The sequence below is a fragment of the Halyomorpha halys genome, unplaced genomic scaffold (genome assembly GCF_000696795.3).
Source record: "Halyomorpha halys isolate HHAL.00 unplaced genomic scaffold, Hhal_1.1 Scaffold55.1, whole genome shotgun sequence".
NCBI lineage: Eukaryota > Metazoa > Arthropoda > Insecta > Hemiptera > Pentatomidae > Halyomorpha > Halyomorpha halys.
Window position 1 is genome coordinate 542,130 of NW_027105793.1, and position 14,505 is coordinate 556,634.

The 14,505-nt window shown below is 34.2% G+C and overlaps 3 protein-coding genes across 3 annotated transcripts in view; 1 reads left to right on the plus strand and 2 right to left on the minus strand.

Annotated features, from left to right (window-relative positions):
- LOC106692397 (uncharacterized) overlaps positions 1-5,926 on the minus strand; it is a 17,862-nt gene extending 11,936 nt beyond the window's left edge. The window contains exons 1-2 of the mRNA XM_014438331.2: positions 5,837-5,926; positions 2,885-2,996 (exon numbers count right to left, since the gene is read on the minus strand). Of these exons, the coding sequence (XP_014293817.1) occupies positions 2,885-2,940 (56 nt within the window). The 5' untranslated portion in view covers positions 2,941-2,996; positions 5,837-5,926. The remainder of the gene's footprint in view (positions 1-2,884; positions 2,997-5,836) is intronic.
- A 1,117-nt stretch (positions 5,927-7,043) lies between these two features.
- On the plus strand, positions 7,044-9,740 carry LOC106692406 (E3 SUMO-protein ligase ZBED1). Its single transcript, XM_014438343.3, has 3 exons — positions 7,044-7,631; positions 7,722-7,848; positions 7,929-9,740. Exons 1-3 carry the CDS (start codon positions 7,479-7,481, stop codon positions 9,053-9,055), a joined length of 1,407 nt encoding a protein of 468 aa, XP_014293829.3. The 5' UTR covers positions 7,044-7,478; the 3' UTR covers positions 9,056-9,740.
- Positions 9,741-13,890: 4,150 nt separating this feature from the next.
- Positions 13,891-14,505, minus strand: part of LOC106692402 (mucosa-associated lymphoid tissue lymphoma translocation protein 1) — a gene marked incomplete in the record, with an annotated part of 33,030 nt that continues 32,415 nt past the window's right edge. Inside the window, 1 exon segment of the mRNA XM_067053520.1 lies at positions 13,891-14,190. Coding sequence (XP_066909621.1) covers positions 14,086-14,190 — 105 coding nt within the window.

Genomic DNA, 14,505 nt, shown 5'->3' on the forward strand with positions numbered 1-14,505 from the left:
CGAGGCCATCTTCTTTTCAGACGCCTAGGAGGATTATTAGGTAATGAAGGAGAATCCAGGTTAGAAACAAGTGGATTTGGGTGGTTGAGAAGTTTTTCATGGAAGGGATGGTATCTGGTTTGGCCAAATCGGCAACATATGGAACATTGAGGTCCTGATGGATGACTTGATTTGTGACAAAGTAAGGGGCATTAAGGATTTTGGACTGTAAGGATTGGATTCGGGAGGAATTTGATTGTTTAGTGATCGCTTTAAACTGCGGAAATTGTGACCATACATTACTGAACTCTTTGGTATTCAAAATTGCTTATAAACGCTATCTAGAGAGATAAATTTTCCAAAATATGCTTAGGAAAATAGCTGATTTCAGGAAATACACCCCAGACCTACAGTAATTAGAGAAAATTGTGTGGAAATATTAGAATTTTCCCCTCCCCCACTCAATAAAAACGAATATCGTATAACATCATTCTTATACAAAGCTTTCAGCATCAAAACTGGAGGATTAAAATTAATTGCAATAAATCCCACCAAATCACATTTACCCTTCGTCGTAAACCCATGACCTCTTGCCCTACAGTATCCTTTAATAATACCCCACTTATTCCTGTCGAACAGATCCGTTACTTAGGACTACATCTCGACAAACGACTGACATGGAATCCTCATACAAGACTAAAAAGACAAGAAACTGCTCGTCGATTGGGACTATTACAACATTTACTAGACAAACGGTCTAAATTGCCAATCCATTACAAAAGACTGATCTACATGACTATTATAAGGCCAATCTGGACATATGGACTTGAGCTTTGAGGCTCCACTAAACCATCAAATTCCTCCCGAATCCAATCCTTACAGTCCAAAATCCTTAATATCCCTTACTTTGTCAAATCTAGTCATCCATCAGGACCTCAATGTTCCATATGCCGCCGATTTGACCAGAACCAGATACCATTCCTTCCAAGATAAACATCTCAACCACCCAAATCCACTTGTTTCTAACCTGGCTTCTCCTTCATTACCTAATAATCCTCCTAGGCGTCTGAAAAGAAGATGGCCTCGAGATCTTCTCCTCTAGGAATTGAATTGGAGTTCTATCAGTGGGTAGATTCTCCACATGTTTGTATCATGTTACTATGTCACCTACAGCAAATTTATTTGTTGTATATATGTGTATACAGTTGTAAATAACAGTAAATAAATTATTAAAAAAAAAAACTTTCATTGAAACAATACATTCTGCCATACTGAAGAGCAATAGGTATTAGGGATGTAAATACACAGTCTTACCATATATACATATTAACTAAAAATAAAAAGTAAATGAATAATAATAGTAATAAATATGCAATAAAATAATTAAGTTTAAATTAAAACGGAAGAAAATAAAATTACGAGTGTGGTCTAAAAAGTTTCCGACCACAACGTGGAGACGGAAGCACACGTTAATAAAAGAAAGTGAATTTCGTTGTTCATCTGTTGAGAGTTACCCACCAAAGTTTCAGCCATTTTGGACGCGCTGTGTTTATGTAACAGTCGTTTGAGTGAGTTGATGTGAGTGTTTTTGTTAAAATGGACAAAATCGAGTATCGTGCAGTCATTTAATATTTGGTTTTGAAAGGCAATATGCCTATTTTTTGAGTTGGATTTTATGTATTGGGACTCTGCACCATCATTAACAACAGTAAAATTTTAGGGAGCTGAATTTGAACGTAGTCGTAAAAGCTTGGGAGACGATGTACGTTCGGGACGTCAAAAAACTGCAACTTTCGTCGAAAACATCACTAAAGTTCACCAAATGGTGCTAGATGACCACGGAATTAAGGTGAGAGACATAGCAAAGGTTATGAACATGTCAAAATAACGTGTTTGTCCGCACGTTGGGCGCCGCGTTAGCTCATGTAAGACCAAAGATGTGTTCACCATTATACGCCCAAACAAAAATACAGTCCAAACAGTGGACTGTAAAGGGGAAACCGGTTCCAAAAAAAGCAAAAACTGTTTTCTCGGCTGGAAAAGTGATGACGACTGTTTTTTTGGATAGTCATGGAGTAATTTTAATCAACTATCTTAAAAAAACATTACAGAAGCATACTAAGCATCATTATTTATTATTAAGCTGAAGGAAGAATTTGCGGAAAAACGGCCACATTTGCAGAAAAAGAAAATTCGGTTTCACCAAGATAACGCACCGTCTCATACCTCAGCGGTTGCCATGGCGAAAATCCACGAATTACGGTTTGAACTACTCGACCATCCGCCTTACTCACCAGATCCTAGCCCCAAGCTACTTCTTTTTATTCCTTCATCTACAAACAGAGATTTTCGTCAAATGAAGAGGCAATCACCTTCGTGAACAATTATTTTGCAGAGAAAAACACCGAGTACTTTTTGGACGGGTTACAGAGATGGGAGCATCGTTGGGAGAAGTGTGTAGAGTTACAAGGAGACTGTGTTGAAAAATAAAAATAAAAAAATCAGAAAACATGTCTTGTATTTCTGTTAGCTCGGAAACTTTTCAGACCACCCTCGTATATATACACATCATAAATAAACATAGGCAGATTACTGAGTAAAATAATTGCAAATAACAAAACAACTGAAGTAAATAAAATCTTGAACAAAATCACACCTATATAAATAACATAATAAATCACAACTACGAATAACCAATAAATACTAATCAAATTTCCAAAATAATGAAAATTAAGTGAAGATAGAAAAATGTTTTTATCAATTTTCTTTTTGGAAAGATTTATCGTGTATTACTTGTTTTGAATATTGACGTTCATTTATTTAATTGGAGATTATATATTCTTCAGATTGATTAATTTTACGTGATGTCAACTTAGAAGTAATAAATTCATTACATACTACTCACCATTTCTTTGACCTTTGAGGATTATCTTGTTCCTCGTCTGAGGAAGAATTATTCATTGTTTTATAATAACAATTTCTCTCCTCCTAATAGTGAATAATTTATTCGGAAAGCTCTGAAAACGTTAAACAATAATTAAATTGTTCACAATAAAAATTAATTATCTATAAATATCACTAGATACTTGAAAAAAATGTATATAAAATAATATTATATGGTAGGGAACGAAAAAATAATGGCCAGATATTTATAACAAAATTGAAAAAGTAGTCGATACTACTATAACTGTGACTACTATTAGTAGTTGATCTTAGGAATCTATTTAAAACCATCATTAATTAGTCCAAGCAATTCATTAATATAGATGATAATTTCTGTTAGAATGTTAGTGGAATGCGGAATCAGTTTTAAACAAAGCTGGGAATTTAGTTAAATAAAGTATTAATTTAGACCTATAAATAAATTTAATTAAACCAAAGTATTTAAATACTTACATCATAAATTTGTATTTATTATTTAACAAATAATAAGATTTAAATAAAACGAGATAGGAGACGGTCTCTGATTTTCCTGTTCCAGGTTTTACGAAAAACATCAGACCACTGTTAGGAGTTTATGCATTCATAATTAACTGAAAATTTCCGTCTTTTCCGTACATCCACAATCACATATTCAGAAATTTTGTTTAGCCTTTCTGACAATGGACGTGTCAGCAATCTCTGCAGCTTAAAGACAACGATCTTGTCATCTGAAAATCTTTAAATTAGCATTGAGACCAAACATTTTTTGTTCCCTTCATTCAACAGAAATGTATCATCAAGGATTATCAGAAACATGGTTTTATTAAATTCCACTTTGGCTGCGATAAATTTGTTCCTTCAAAGGCTTTCTGCAGATGTAGTACTCTTCATAGGATCTTTTGGATAGCCATCAAATACTATGACTGGTCGCTTCCCGAAGTATTTTTTGGCATATTTTAAGTATTTATTAAGGGCTGAAGAAAATCGGTACCAAATCCCGTGAAGTATGAATTCGTCATTAATCCCTGAGAGAGCATTTCAGATGTCTGATGAAGAGCCATTCGGTTCAAACAGGCAATGAACCGATTTGTGTGATTTTCTTATCATTTTGTTTCCATCCAAAGGACCAGTTCATAAGTAAAGTAATTTCTCAGTTCGAATTATTTTTTTTTTTTGCGAAATGTAATTGTTCCGAAAATAGGATATAAGTCAATTGGCACAACTTCCACATTCAACGTAGCACTGCTTGTGAAACCCCACATTGATCTAAATTCCTTCCGATAGTGGTTTCGAAGTGAAAATTTCCGATTGGGTGTGAAAGATGGCAATAGAGGTTTTTATCCTCTACAACTAGCCCCTCTTAAAGCACATGTAGAAAATTCGTGCAAAATCATTTTGCATGTAAATGAAGAGATTGGTACCATTTCCGGCTTTCCGACATAAATATCAGTTAAAGAATGGTGAATCTACATGAAAGAAAAGGTGTATTCTATCAGTAATAGGTTCACTATTATTTTTTTAAATACTTTATCATATTTATTAATTGCCGATTAAGTGCCACACCGCTGGGCAAATGCCTCTAAATAAATATATTAAGAAATATCTAAGTTAAGTCAAGATAAGTGCTGAAATTGGAATTTTCCTCAACTGTTTTTTTCTTATCATCTATGATAAGTTGAGGTAAACAGGATGAATTTACTGAAAATTGTCAAAGAAGGTAGCCCTCACAATAAAACAAATTTGGGAAAATATTTCAATTTTACAGGGCCGTAAACCAGACAAACATCATACAGTCACAAGACAGCATAATAAAGTCCTCAGACAAACATGTTGTATTGATATATGTATTATTTCATCTAAATACTTTAATTGTACAAATGTAATAAACATGTTATATATGTAGTATTCATAAATGTATTATTTGGATCAATTAAGATTACAATAGAATCTTTTGATCGACAAGAAGCTAATGTCTTGCACGTTAATTAAACATGCTAATATCTCGATGGTGTTTTTAAGCCTTGAAGTATGGCTATTACAAATTTGACCACCCAAGATATAAATATCCCTTTTAGAGACTCACTTCCTTAGCTGGAAGTGAGTAATACTATACATGGTGGGTCAGAACATTCTAACTGTATTTTTGGAAACGTATAAAGCTATATTACTTCAATCTGCTTTCTATGAATTTCCCCTCTTTCTTATACTTTCTTAAGGACAGCAAATACCTATAGGACTGGTACCCCTTCACGACCGCAAGTGAGTACCTTATGGAGTGGAGTTTCCAATCTTCAAGGACCTACAGCGAATACCTGCAGGGCTCATCTTCATAACCATAAGCGGATACCTTACGGAGTGGAGTTGCTATCCTGTGACGATTTACGGCGAATACCAATAAAACTCATCATTAATTCATTCAATTCACCTCCTATCCAGCTTACCGCACATACTGAGCATGCATTGTCGAAGCTTTCTGATGTTGTGTACCTCACCTCTTTAATTAGTGCAAAGATTTATTATACACAGCCACTTCGATAATGGTTTGACCAGGGAATTCCACTAACTAATATATTTTTATAAATTGTGCTCATTTGCTCGTAATTGTAATAATTCATGTCAATTCAAATATATTTTATGATTTTGTAGTAATTTTGTCTGTAAGCGCGGCAGACAAATTGTGGATCTTAGCAAGCACATTAATTAAAAATGCCAATGACTGTGAGGATTTGGGAGTGGGATAGAAAGGCATTTCAAAACGCTACTTTGTTGGTTTTTGTTGAGTTTATAAAAAAGTAAACACAAAAAATAACACAGATAAGACTATTGCAACCTATATATTTTAATTTCTTTTTGTAAAAGGAGTTGCGAAAAATCACTTCGTCTACCTAGTACTAAATATAATAATGCAATAGTAGTATTCATGTATCATCCATACCTAGTCGATATTCCGTTAGTTAAGGTTAAAGGACTATCCGATTTCTCTATGTATATAATATTAGCCCAAAGCCTTTAAGAACCCCAAATCACGACACGAATACCATTCTAGTTTAAATTAGTGAAGTATAATTTTAATGTTGCTAAGAAACATTGCTTTAACAATGCTTTAAAAATAAATTTACTTTCTTGTTCAACTTTTTTTTCTCTATATATTATTATTATTATTCTATGGCCAAGAGACCATGGAGGCATAAGTTCTCGAGCGATATACTTCCCAATATTAGGATGTTATATTCCCGGTATTCGGAAGTACATAGCGCGTTTCTTGACATGTTTTTTTCGCAGGGTGGGTTTTCGTCACTCTCACGCCTATTTTTTGTGAGTACAACCCCCCATTGGCTAACGGGCCTCACATATGCCCGGAGGAGGTTGTCAGGGAGTTTTGCACTATTTTGTGCTTGAAAAAAACCCCGGGTGGGACCAGGATTCGATCCGACAACCTGTGGATTAGTAGACTGGCGCGTTACCACGCTGCTACAGCTGTCCCTCATATGTCATAGTACTCATCGATGGAATATATTTTAGATGTTCTTATTTTTATAATATTTTTGCTAATAATCCTGGCACCAATTAAAGAGATGCAATTTTAATAATTTATATTATAATAATAAAATTTAATAATTGCATTAGAATGTACTGATCCACTAATGTACGTCATCACTCACTGCCTCCTGTTACGGCGGGTAGAGATTCAAAAAGAACTTTTACCAGCCCAACCGTAAAGAGTAATGAAAATAAGAGAAATGCAATGTCGATTTTATTAATGTTATATTTTGAATAATGTCACAAAACCTACAAACTAGACAAAAAAAGAAGAATTAACTAAACTTATAACTATTACAAAAATGCAAATCAAGGGCAAAGAAAAGGAAAAAAAACGTCTTTACATCACCGTGGGTGATTGATGGTGCCTCCACTGTGGGTAGGTTGTTCTTGTCCTGGTGGAAGATGAGGTAAGCAGTTCGCCTTGTCCTCATGGAGGATGAGCCAACGTTGGTTGTCCGCCCGCCGTCACGAAAAGTGTTTTAGATGACGGATATGTGTTGAGGAATTCAGGTAGGGTTATAAATAAATACAACGAGTATCACCAATAGACGCCACGACTGACTGTTCTAGCCTAGGGACACGAACGATACTTCGATACTATCGAAGTATCGAGACTTTTCTTTCGATACCAGTAAAAATTGTACTCGATACATTTGTTACCGATACTTTGTGGGTATCGATACCTTTTGGGTAGTATCGCTCCTTAGTATCGGTTGGAAAATTAAAATAAAATAAATAAGGAATTGTAAGAAATTAGGAGAGGAGAAATTTTAGCCTGCAGGGAAATTTATAAGTAATGGTGCGAACCGTGGTTCAAGGTTGAGAACACTGCGTTGCCTATTGCCATTGGCTGTTTAGGTTGCTGGTTGGCCATTTTGCTTGGCCAATACAAGCCCTTCGCCCTCAATGATCAATCCAAATTCCAAGCCAAGCCTTACTGCCTTAAACGTTAAACCTCCTTGTAAAGTTACAGTTTTTTTTACGGGTGATTTGTTTATTTGTGTCTTGTGTGTTTATTTGTGTTGACTCGAACGATGACACCACCTAAAAGCAAGGTCTGGCAGTTTTTTATGAAAATAGACAAAAAAACTGCTCGGTGTAAGGAGTGTTTCAAGACCGTCCAAACGAGTGGCAACACTTCAAATCTGACCAAGCACTTGAAGACACATACCCACGGTCACCAAAAGGTATTTTTTTAATACTTTTATTTTTTAAATGTGTTAATTAAAAAAGTAGGTAGGTAATAATTTATAAATTTGTATTAACTCCTGTTATAGTCTTCTGATTGTGAGGCGTCAACGTCAACGGCCTCAACTTCTAGGCCCAGCCAACAGTCCAGCACCACCAAAAGCACTACTTCGTCTTCGCTGTTATCTGCTTTTCAAAAGACGTCTTCATATACAGGTTAGAAACCTCTTCCTTTGTTGTATTGTTGATCGTTTCACGTTTGGTCAGTTTTAAACATTTTTCTATTTTGATTTCAGCTGGTGGATCTAAACATGGCGCCATCACAAATTGTCTGCTTTATTTTATTTGTGCGGATCAACGCCCATTCGATATAGTGAAAGGTCGGGGGTTTAAAAAGTTGACCAAAGAATTGGCTCCTCTATACACACTACCCAGCGTTGACACCTTGAAAGCTCGCCTGAATGAAAAATATTCAGCCCTTCACTGCCTATACAAAGAAAAGTTTCAAACGATTCCGTACTTCTCTATAACTTGTGATGTGTGGACTAACACAATGACCTGCAGAAGCTTCTTGGGTGTTACAGTCCATTTCATTCAGTCACTAAGGTTGAACACAGTAAATATTGCTGTGAAACCCTTGTCCGAACAACATACCGGGGAATATCTTGGAGATCAATTAGTGAAAATTCTTGATGACTGGGGTATAAATAAGAAAAAAATAGTAGCAGTTATCACAGACAACGGTGCCAACATCGTGGCAGCTGTCAATATTGTTTTCGGTAAGGGAAAACATATACCTTGCTTTGCCCATACCCTTAACCTAGTGGCTGAAAGTGTGTTAAAGCACCCAGAAGCTTCAGTCATTGTGGAAAAAGTAAGAGAAGTTGTAAAATTTGTCAAAAATAGTGTAAATATTACGGACGAAATTAGGAGGAAACAGATAGAGGAGGGTGGAATTCCAGAGGATAAAGTCAAAAAGATAATTTTAGACGTAAAAACCCGCTGGAATTCCACTTTCTATATGCTGGAACGTTTTGTGGAGCTCTCCAGAATGCTTAACGAAATTCTGCTTGAGAAGCCACATGCTCCACCAATGCCGACAGCATTAGAGCTCCAGTTGGTAAAAGATATCATGAGCTTAATGCAGCCTCTAGAGCATATGACGAGGGAAGCTTCTGGGGAGCTCTACATTACCATATCAAAAGTCATCCCCATGGTTAATTGTGTTATTAACCGTTACCATAATATTTCCTTTGGGTCTGAAAATATTAACGCTATTAAGCTGTATTTGATGCAGCAACTGGAAAAGCGTTTTGGAAAAATAGAACATGTTAAATCTTTAAGTGTTTCCACAATTCTAGATCCCCGCTTTAAAAGCATCCATCTTAAAGACCCGGTTGCTGTAGCTAATGCTGTAAGCTAAATCAGAGCAAATATTTGCGAAAACACCCGCCACTTCTCTTCATCTTCAAGCGATTCTGAAGGGGACAACCAAACAGGTACAGTGGAAAATTTTGGTCTCTGGAGCTACCACAAGGTATTGGTCCATGGCCACAAGGAAAAAAAGAAATCAAAACAGTCCACTGTATCTGTACCTGATGAGGTAACGTCGTACCTAAGTGCTCCAGTTTGCCCATTAAGCTACGACCCTTTAAAAGAATGGGAAGATATGAAGACAGTTTATCCGGGCTTGTATGAAGAGGCTTGCCGCTATTTAACAATAGTGGCAACCTCAGTGCCAGCGGAACGACTGTTTTCCAAAGCTGGTGCTACAGTGTGTCAAAAGCGCAATAGGCTAAGTGCTAATCGTTTGACAAAATTGCTATTTTTAGGGTCGCTTGATGAAGACGAGTGGTTCTCTGAATTTAAATAGTAGCTGTTTTCTTGTTTTTCGTGTGTTTTTTGTAATAATAATTATATGTATGTAGTAACTTTTTACACCATTATTTTGTTTTTACATAATTATGTTTTAAGTATATTATTGTATTTATGTTTCAAGTATATTACGTTTTGGATGAGATTTTAAGCAATTTATGATAAATTAGGAAATATTTAAGTCCATTAAAACTTTTGAGACTCACTGTACAATAAAGTCAAAATAATTTTTAGCTTGTTTGTTTTACTCAAAATCTACCAATGTTTTAATTCCGTATACAATTTTTGGCGGGAAAATTGGGAAAATTTCGATTCCAATTCGATAGACATATTTTTATTTTTGGCGGGAGAGAATGCGATACGCCGATACCGATACTTCAAAGTATCGATACTTTTAAGAACGATACTTTGAAGTATCGATACTTTTCTTTTGATACTTTTCCGATACTAAGTATCGATACTTTTTATTCGATATCGTGTCCCTATTCTAGCCCAAAAGGACGCCATGCTATCCTAGGCCAGAGCAGTGTCGCTATCTACCGTTTTATTGACAAACCAAAATAATAAAACTTATTTTCTATAACAAGAAGGCCAGACTGGTGGCTACTAAGACTGCTACGAGAGATAAGTACATCTGAGCCAGCGTATAGACACAATGTGACCCTAAGGTGTCATTTGTACATTTGCAGTTTAAATATAAACAGAGAGTAGATCTTCTTTTTTGTAACATAATAGCGACCATGTGTTACATAATTGGTTATTGGCCGCAACAGCCTCCTGAGGAGGAGAATCCCTAAAAGGGATATTCACAATTTGGTTTATCAATTTCATATTAATCATAATTCTAGGCTTAAAAGAGATTTGCTACATATAAGACGTTAGCTTTTAATGGATCAGAAGATTATATTGTAATCTTTATTGATTCTAATAATACTTATAAGAATATTATAATATATGACATGGTTATTGCATTCATACAATTGAAGTAATTACAACCCATAATACATTTATCAATACACGATGGGCTGATGACTATATAATGTTGTCTGGTTACTGAATGATGTTTGTCTGGTTCACAGCTCGGTAAAACTGAAGTATTTAAAAGAAAGAAACATATTTCAATATACGACGTTTTTCTGATGATCATAGTTAACGTATAAGCTGGTAGGGCGTTTTATGTCTGCCCATAGTGGTTCGCGCAAGTAGTAGTTATAATATAGACCAGGACATAGTATGTCGCTATAAAGTGAATTTTAATTTTTCATTATGCTTAAAGCCCAGGCACTGTGGAGAACAGATTAAAAAAATGAGCTTTTGCAAAGTATACTTTTTAACAAGCTGTTATCTGTTTCCAATATTCAACGAACCGCAAAGTTACTCTGATAGTGATTTTCTGATAAAAAAAGAAAATTTACGGTGCATAGTACCACTAATAATTTGACGAATATGGCGTCTAGAGAAGAGATACAAGAGTTGATGTGGCAAAGCAAAAGCGTATGTCAATTGGAACTTTGAACTATAGAAAGTGGCATTTTATTTGACTTGAAGCGGCCTAGAAGAACTTGTTTTGGGTTAAATGTGGGCTGAGAAAAAAAAATGACAAAAATTTCGCTGCTCATTCTCGATAAGGTGCATTAGATTATTATTATTATTGGCTGACAGACCGTGGAGGTCTAAGGCCTCGCGCGATGTACTTAGGAAATACATCGCGCGTTTCATGACGCGGTTTTCAGAGGGTGGGTTCGACACTTCCATGCCTATTTTTGTGAGTGCCACCCATTGCCTAACGGGCCTCACCCAGGGGGGGGGGGGAGAGGGGGAGGCTGTGAGTGAGTACTGTATAATTTATATGCTTGAAAAATCCCGGATAGGGCCGACAACTCAAACTCGCAACATTTGGGTTGGCAGACAGACGCGTTACCACGCTACTACCGTAACACGACCAATCATCTCATGTCATTTTTTGTTAATGTCTTGTTCATATTTTAATACCTCTATACAGCTTGTAACTTTTATAGATGTACAATTTCTAAGAATAAAAAACTAAATAAGAGTTATCTGATCTCCTTTAAGCTATTCAATTACAGGCTGTGTCTTTTGCTGCCCTTAAATTCCTGGTAGTAACTCTACCACCAAATTCTCTCTATAGATCTATTCAAAGGAGATAGCAAGTTAACTCAAAATTAGTGGATCAGATCACTCTAGCATTTTATTGGTACATTCAGGCTGTAGTTTATGATTATTCTGTATATTATTGAGTTGAGCTCAGAAGCAAATCCATTACAGTGAAGTCTCAGTTATACGAATATGAGGGGGTACCAAAAATTCTTCGTATAAGTGAATATTTCGTGTAAGTGAATACGCAATACATATTATGTATGTATATTTTTGAGAATTTTTTCTCTTAATTATTAGGTACATATACGTATGTTGTATATAGTTGAAAGAAAAACAAAGGAAAGTGAAAAAAAAAATTATTTATTGTATAAAAATTTAATTGATCTTTAATCCGAATTTTTTAATTTTTGACAAAAAAATTGTGTTATGTTTGTTTCATGTTGCTTTTGGCTGAATACATCATTCTTTTGCATTCTGTCAAGGTGTTAGATTCCTTCTCGGTAATTTCTTTCGCATATATAAAACGTTTTACATCTTCAAATGCTCCAGCAAGAATGGAAGAGGCAAAGGATCTTCATCTGAATCGGAATCGTCCGAGCTTATTCTTATAAATTAGGGAATAGAATATAAACATAAAGATTCATTGAGACCGGATGTTATTCGCGGAAAAAAGTTGTTTACTGTTTCGTTTTTCACGGTATTTTTCGTCCTTTGTCTTGCCACGAAAAAAAAAAATTCTTAGAACTGAATAAAATGGGTCCAAACTTTCCTTCGTATAACTAAGTTTCGTATAAATGGATAATAACATACACATAATTAAGGGGTGTTTGCAGGGGATTGAGAAATTCTTCGCATAACTGAATGTTTCGTATAAGTGAGACTTCACTGTATTTTACTTGACCTGTAAACAATTTTAGTTGAAACTAAGCGACCTTCCTACATCTCTTATCTCTTCACTCTATGTCCTTGAATCCATTCATTAAATACTTAAACAACACCTATTTTTTAATCATATCACCATATTGATGCAAAAATACCTACTGTTAACATCAATTAATAGGAGAAAATTGGGATATACAGTTTTGAAAATATATTGCTAGACAAATGATCATTAAGTCTGAACTATCTAGTTATTCTGAGGACTTAAGTTATAGAATAAAATTATTTTTTCATTTACACAGCAAGTAAAATGAACAACTCCTTTGAAAATTCTCTAAATCCTACAAAAAAGTGGATTCCGAGGTTTTGTATTTAATAACATAATAAGTTGAAATATTCAATAAAATTGACAAATAAGAGCTTTTTGATTTCTACAATTATCTTCAGATTTATCTTTTTCACCAAGTCCCATCTTTAAATGAAGAAGAACTATCCAGTTACAATTCATTAGACTTCTCTTTTTTTATTTTTCACTGAGATTTTTTTCACCAACCAGTCATATTTAAATGGAGAAGAAATACCCAGATATAATTCACGAGACTTTTACCAAATACATGTTTGTGCAAATAGTTATGATAATAATATTTAGTAGTTTTAGGAATAAATGTGCCACACATTTTCTTTGAAGATTTCTTTCGTTATTGTTGGCCATTTAATTTAATTGGATTCTCAACTTTCATTTGAATGACCTGAAAAATTTGTGTTTAACACAGAGTATTAACCATTTAAAATTTTTTTTTTTTATGTTTTATAAATCTCTGACTATCCAGCTTAAATAGAAGGCCAATTATAGCAAAGTTGAGCCAGATGCTGAACAACACAAACCATAAAAGCAACTAGAGTCAAACTCGCAAGTCTGTGGACTTTGGACATCATTTTAGAGCAGTGCTGCCACTTTTTTTCTGGAAACATTGGCTTCCTTTTAATTAATTGTTGCAAAGAACAAAATGATATATAATTTATAGGGATGTAGGGAAGAGTATTGGAAGAAGAAACAACCAATTAAACTGGAAATCACTAAGAACAAACTCATTTTATATACAAAATGCCAACAACAACCAAAAAATTTTAACATTGAACAGGAATACAGGTAATGGTGAAATAATAAAGAAACAGTGAATAATTTGTATAAGAGACCATTGTGTTATAAAGAGGGAAATATTATAAAAACAGCTTATACAAGCATTTATGGCAGAATAAACGCCAACACAAAAAATGAAATATGATTAGTTGAGAAGTTGAAAAGTTTCCTAGCTATCAATGTTATTAATTCAAAGGATAAAATATAAATTTTAGGATGTTGAAAGAGTTAAAAGTAAAATTTTCAATTTAATTTTTAAATACAAAGCACTTTACATAAATATACAACAACAAATACAGTTATTTACAAATAAAAAAGTAGATATAAATACAAAAATATTTTCAATTGCTATAAACATAGTTGGTAACCATTTTTCTCTCTGAATAATATTTTAAAATATACTTTCATCTTTTTTTCCATTTTGTTTCCTATGATGATTATTATGTAGAAGCAATCAAAGGTATTCCAAGATCTATGACTATGTTAGATAAACGATTGTGAGGTTCAGTAACTTCCGCCAAAAAAATTGTTAGATAAATGTTAGTCTGAAAAAAAAAACAATATATAAATACACATCCATAAATATTGTAATTATATTTCCAATTTTAAGCAAATAGGATGCATTTTTTGACCATCCATATAATATAAAACTGTTAGGGTTGGATTTACAATCAGAAATATATTTATTCACCTTTGTGATTAACAAATAATTATATGAAATCATTGTAAAGCAGTTTTTAAACATAGCATGTTATGAACATCACACTTCTAAGTGACTTTTGAATTTTATCATTTTTAGTGTAATTATTAGTTATACATTTAGGTTTTAATATTTAATACTAAATAATGTTTTAAGTGTT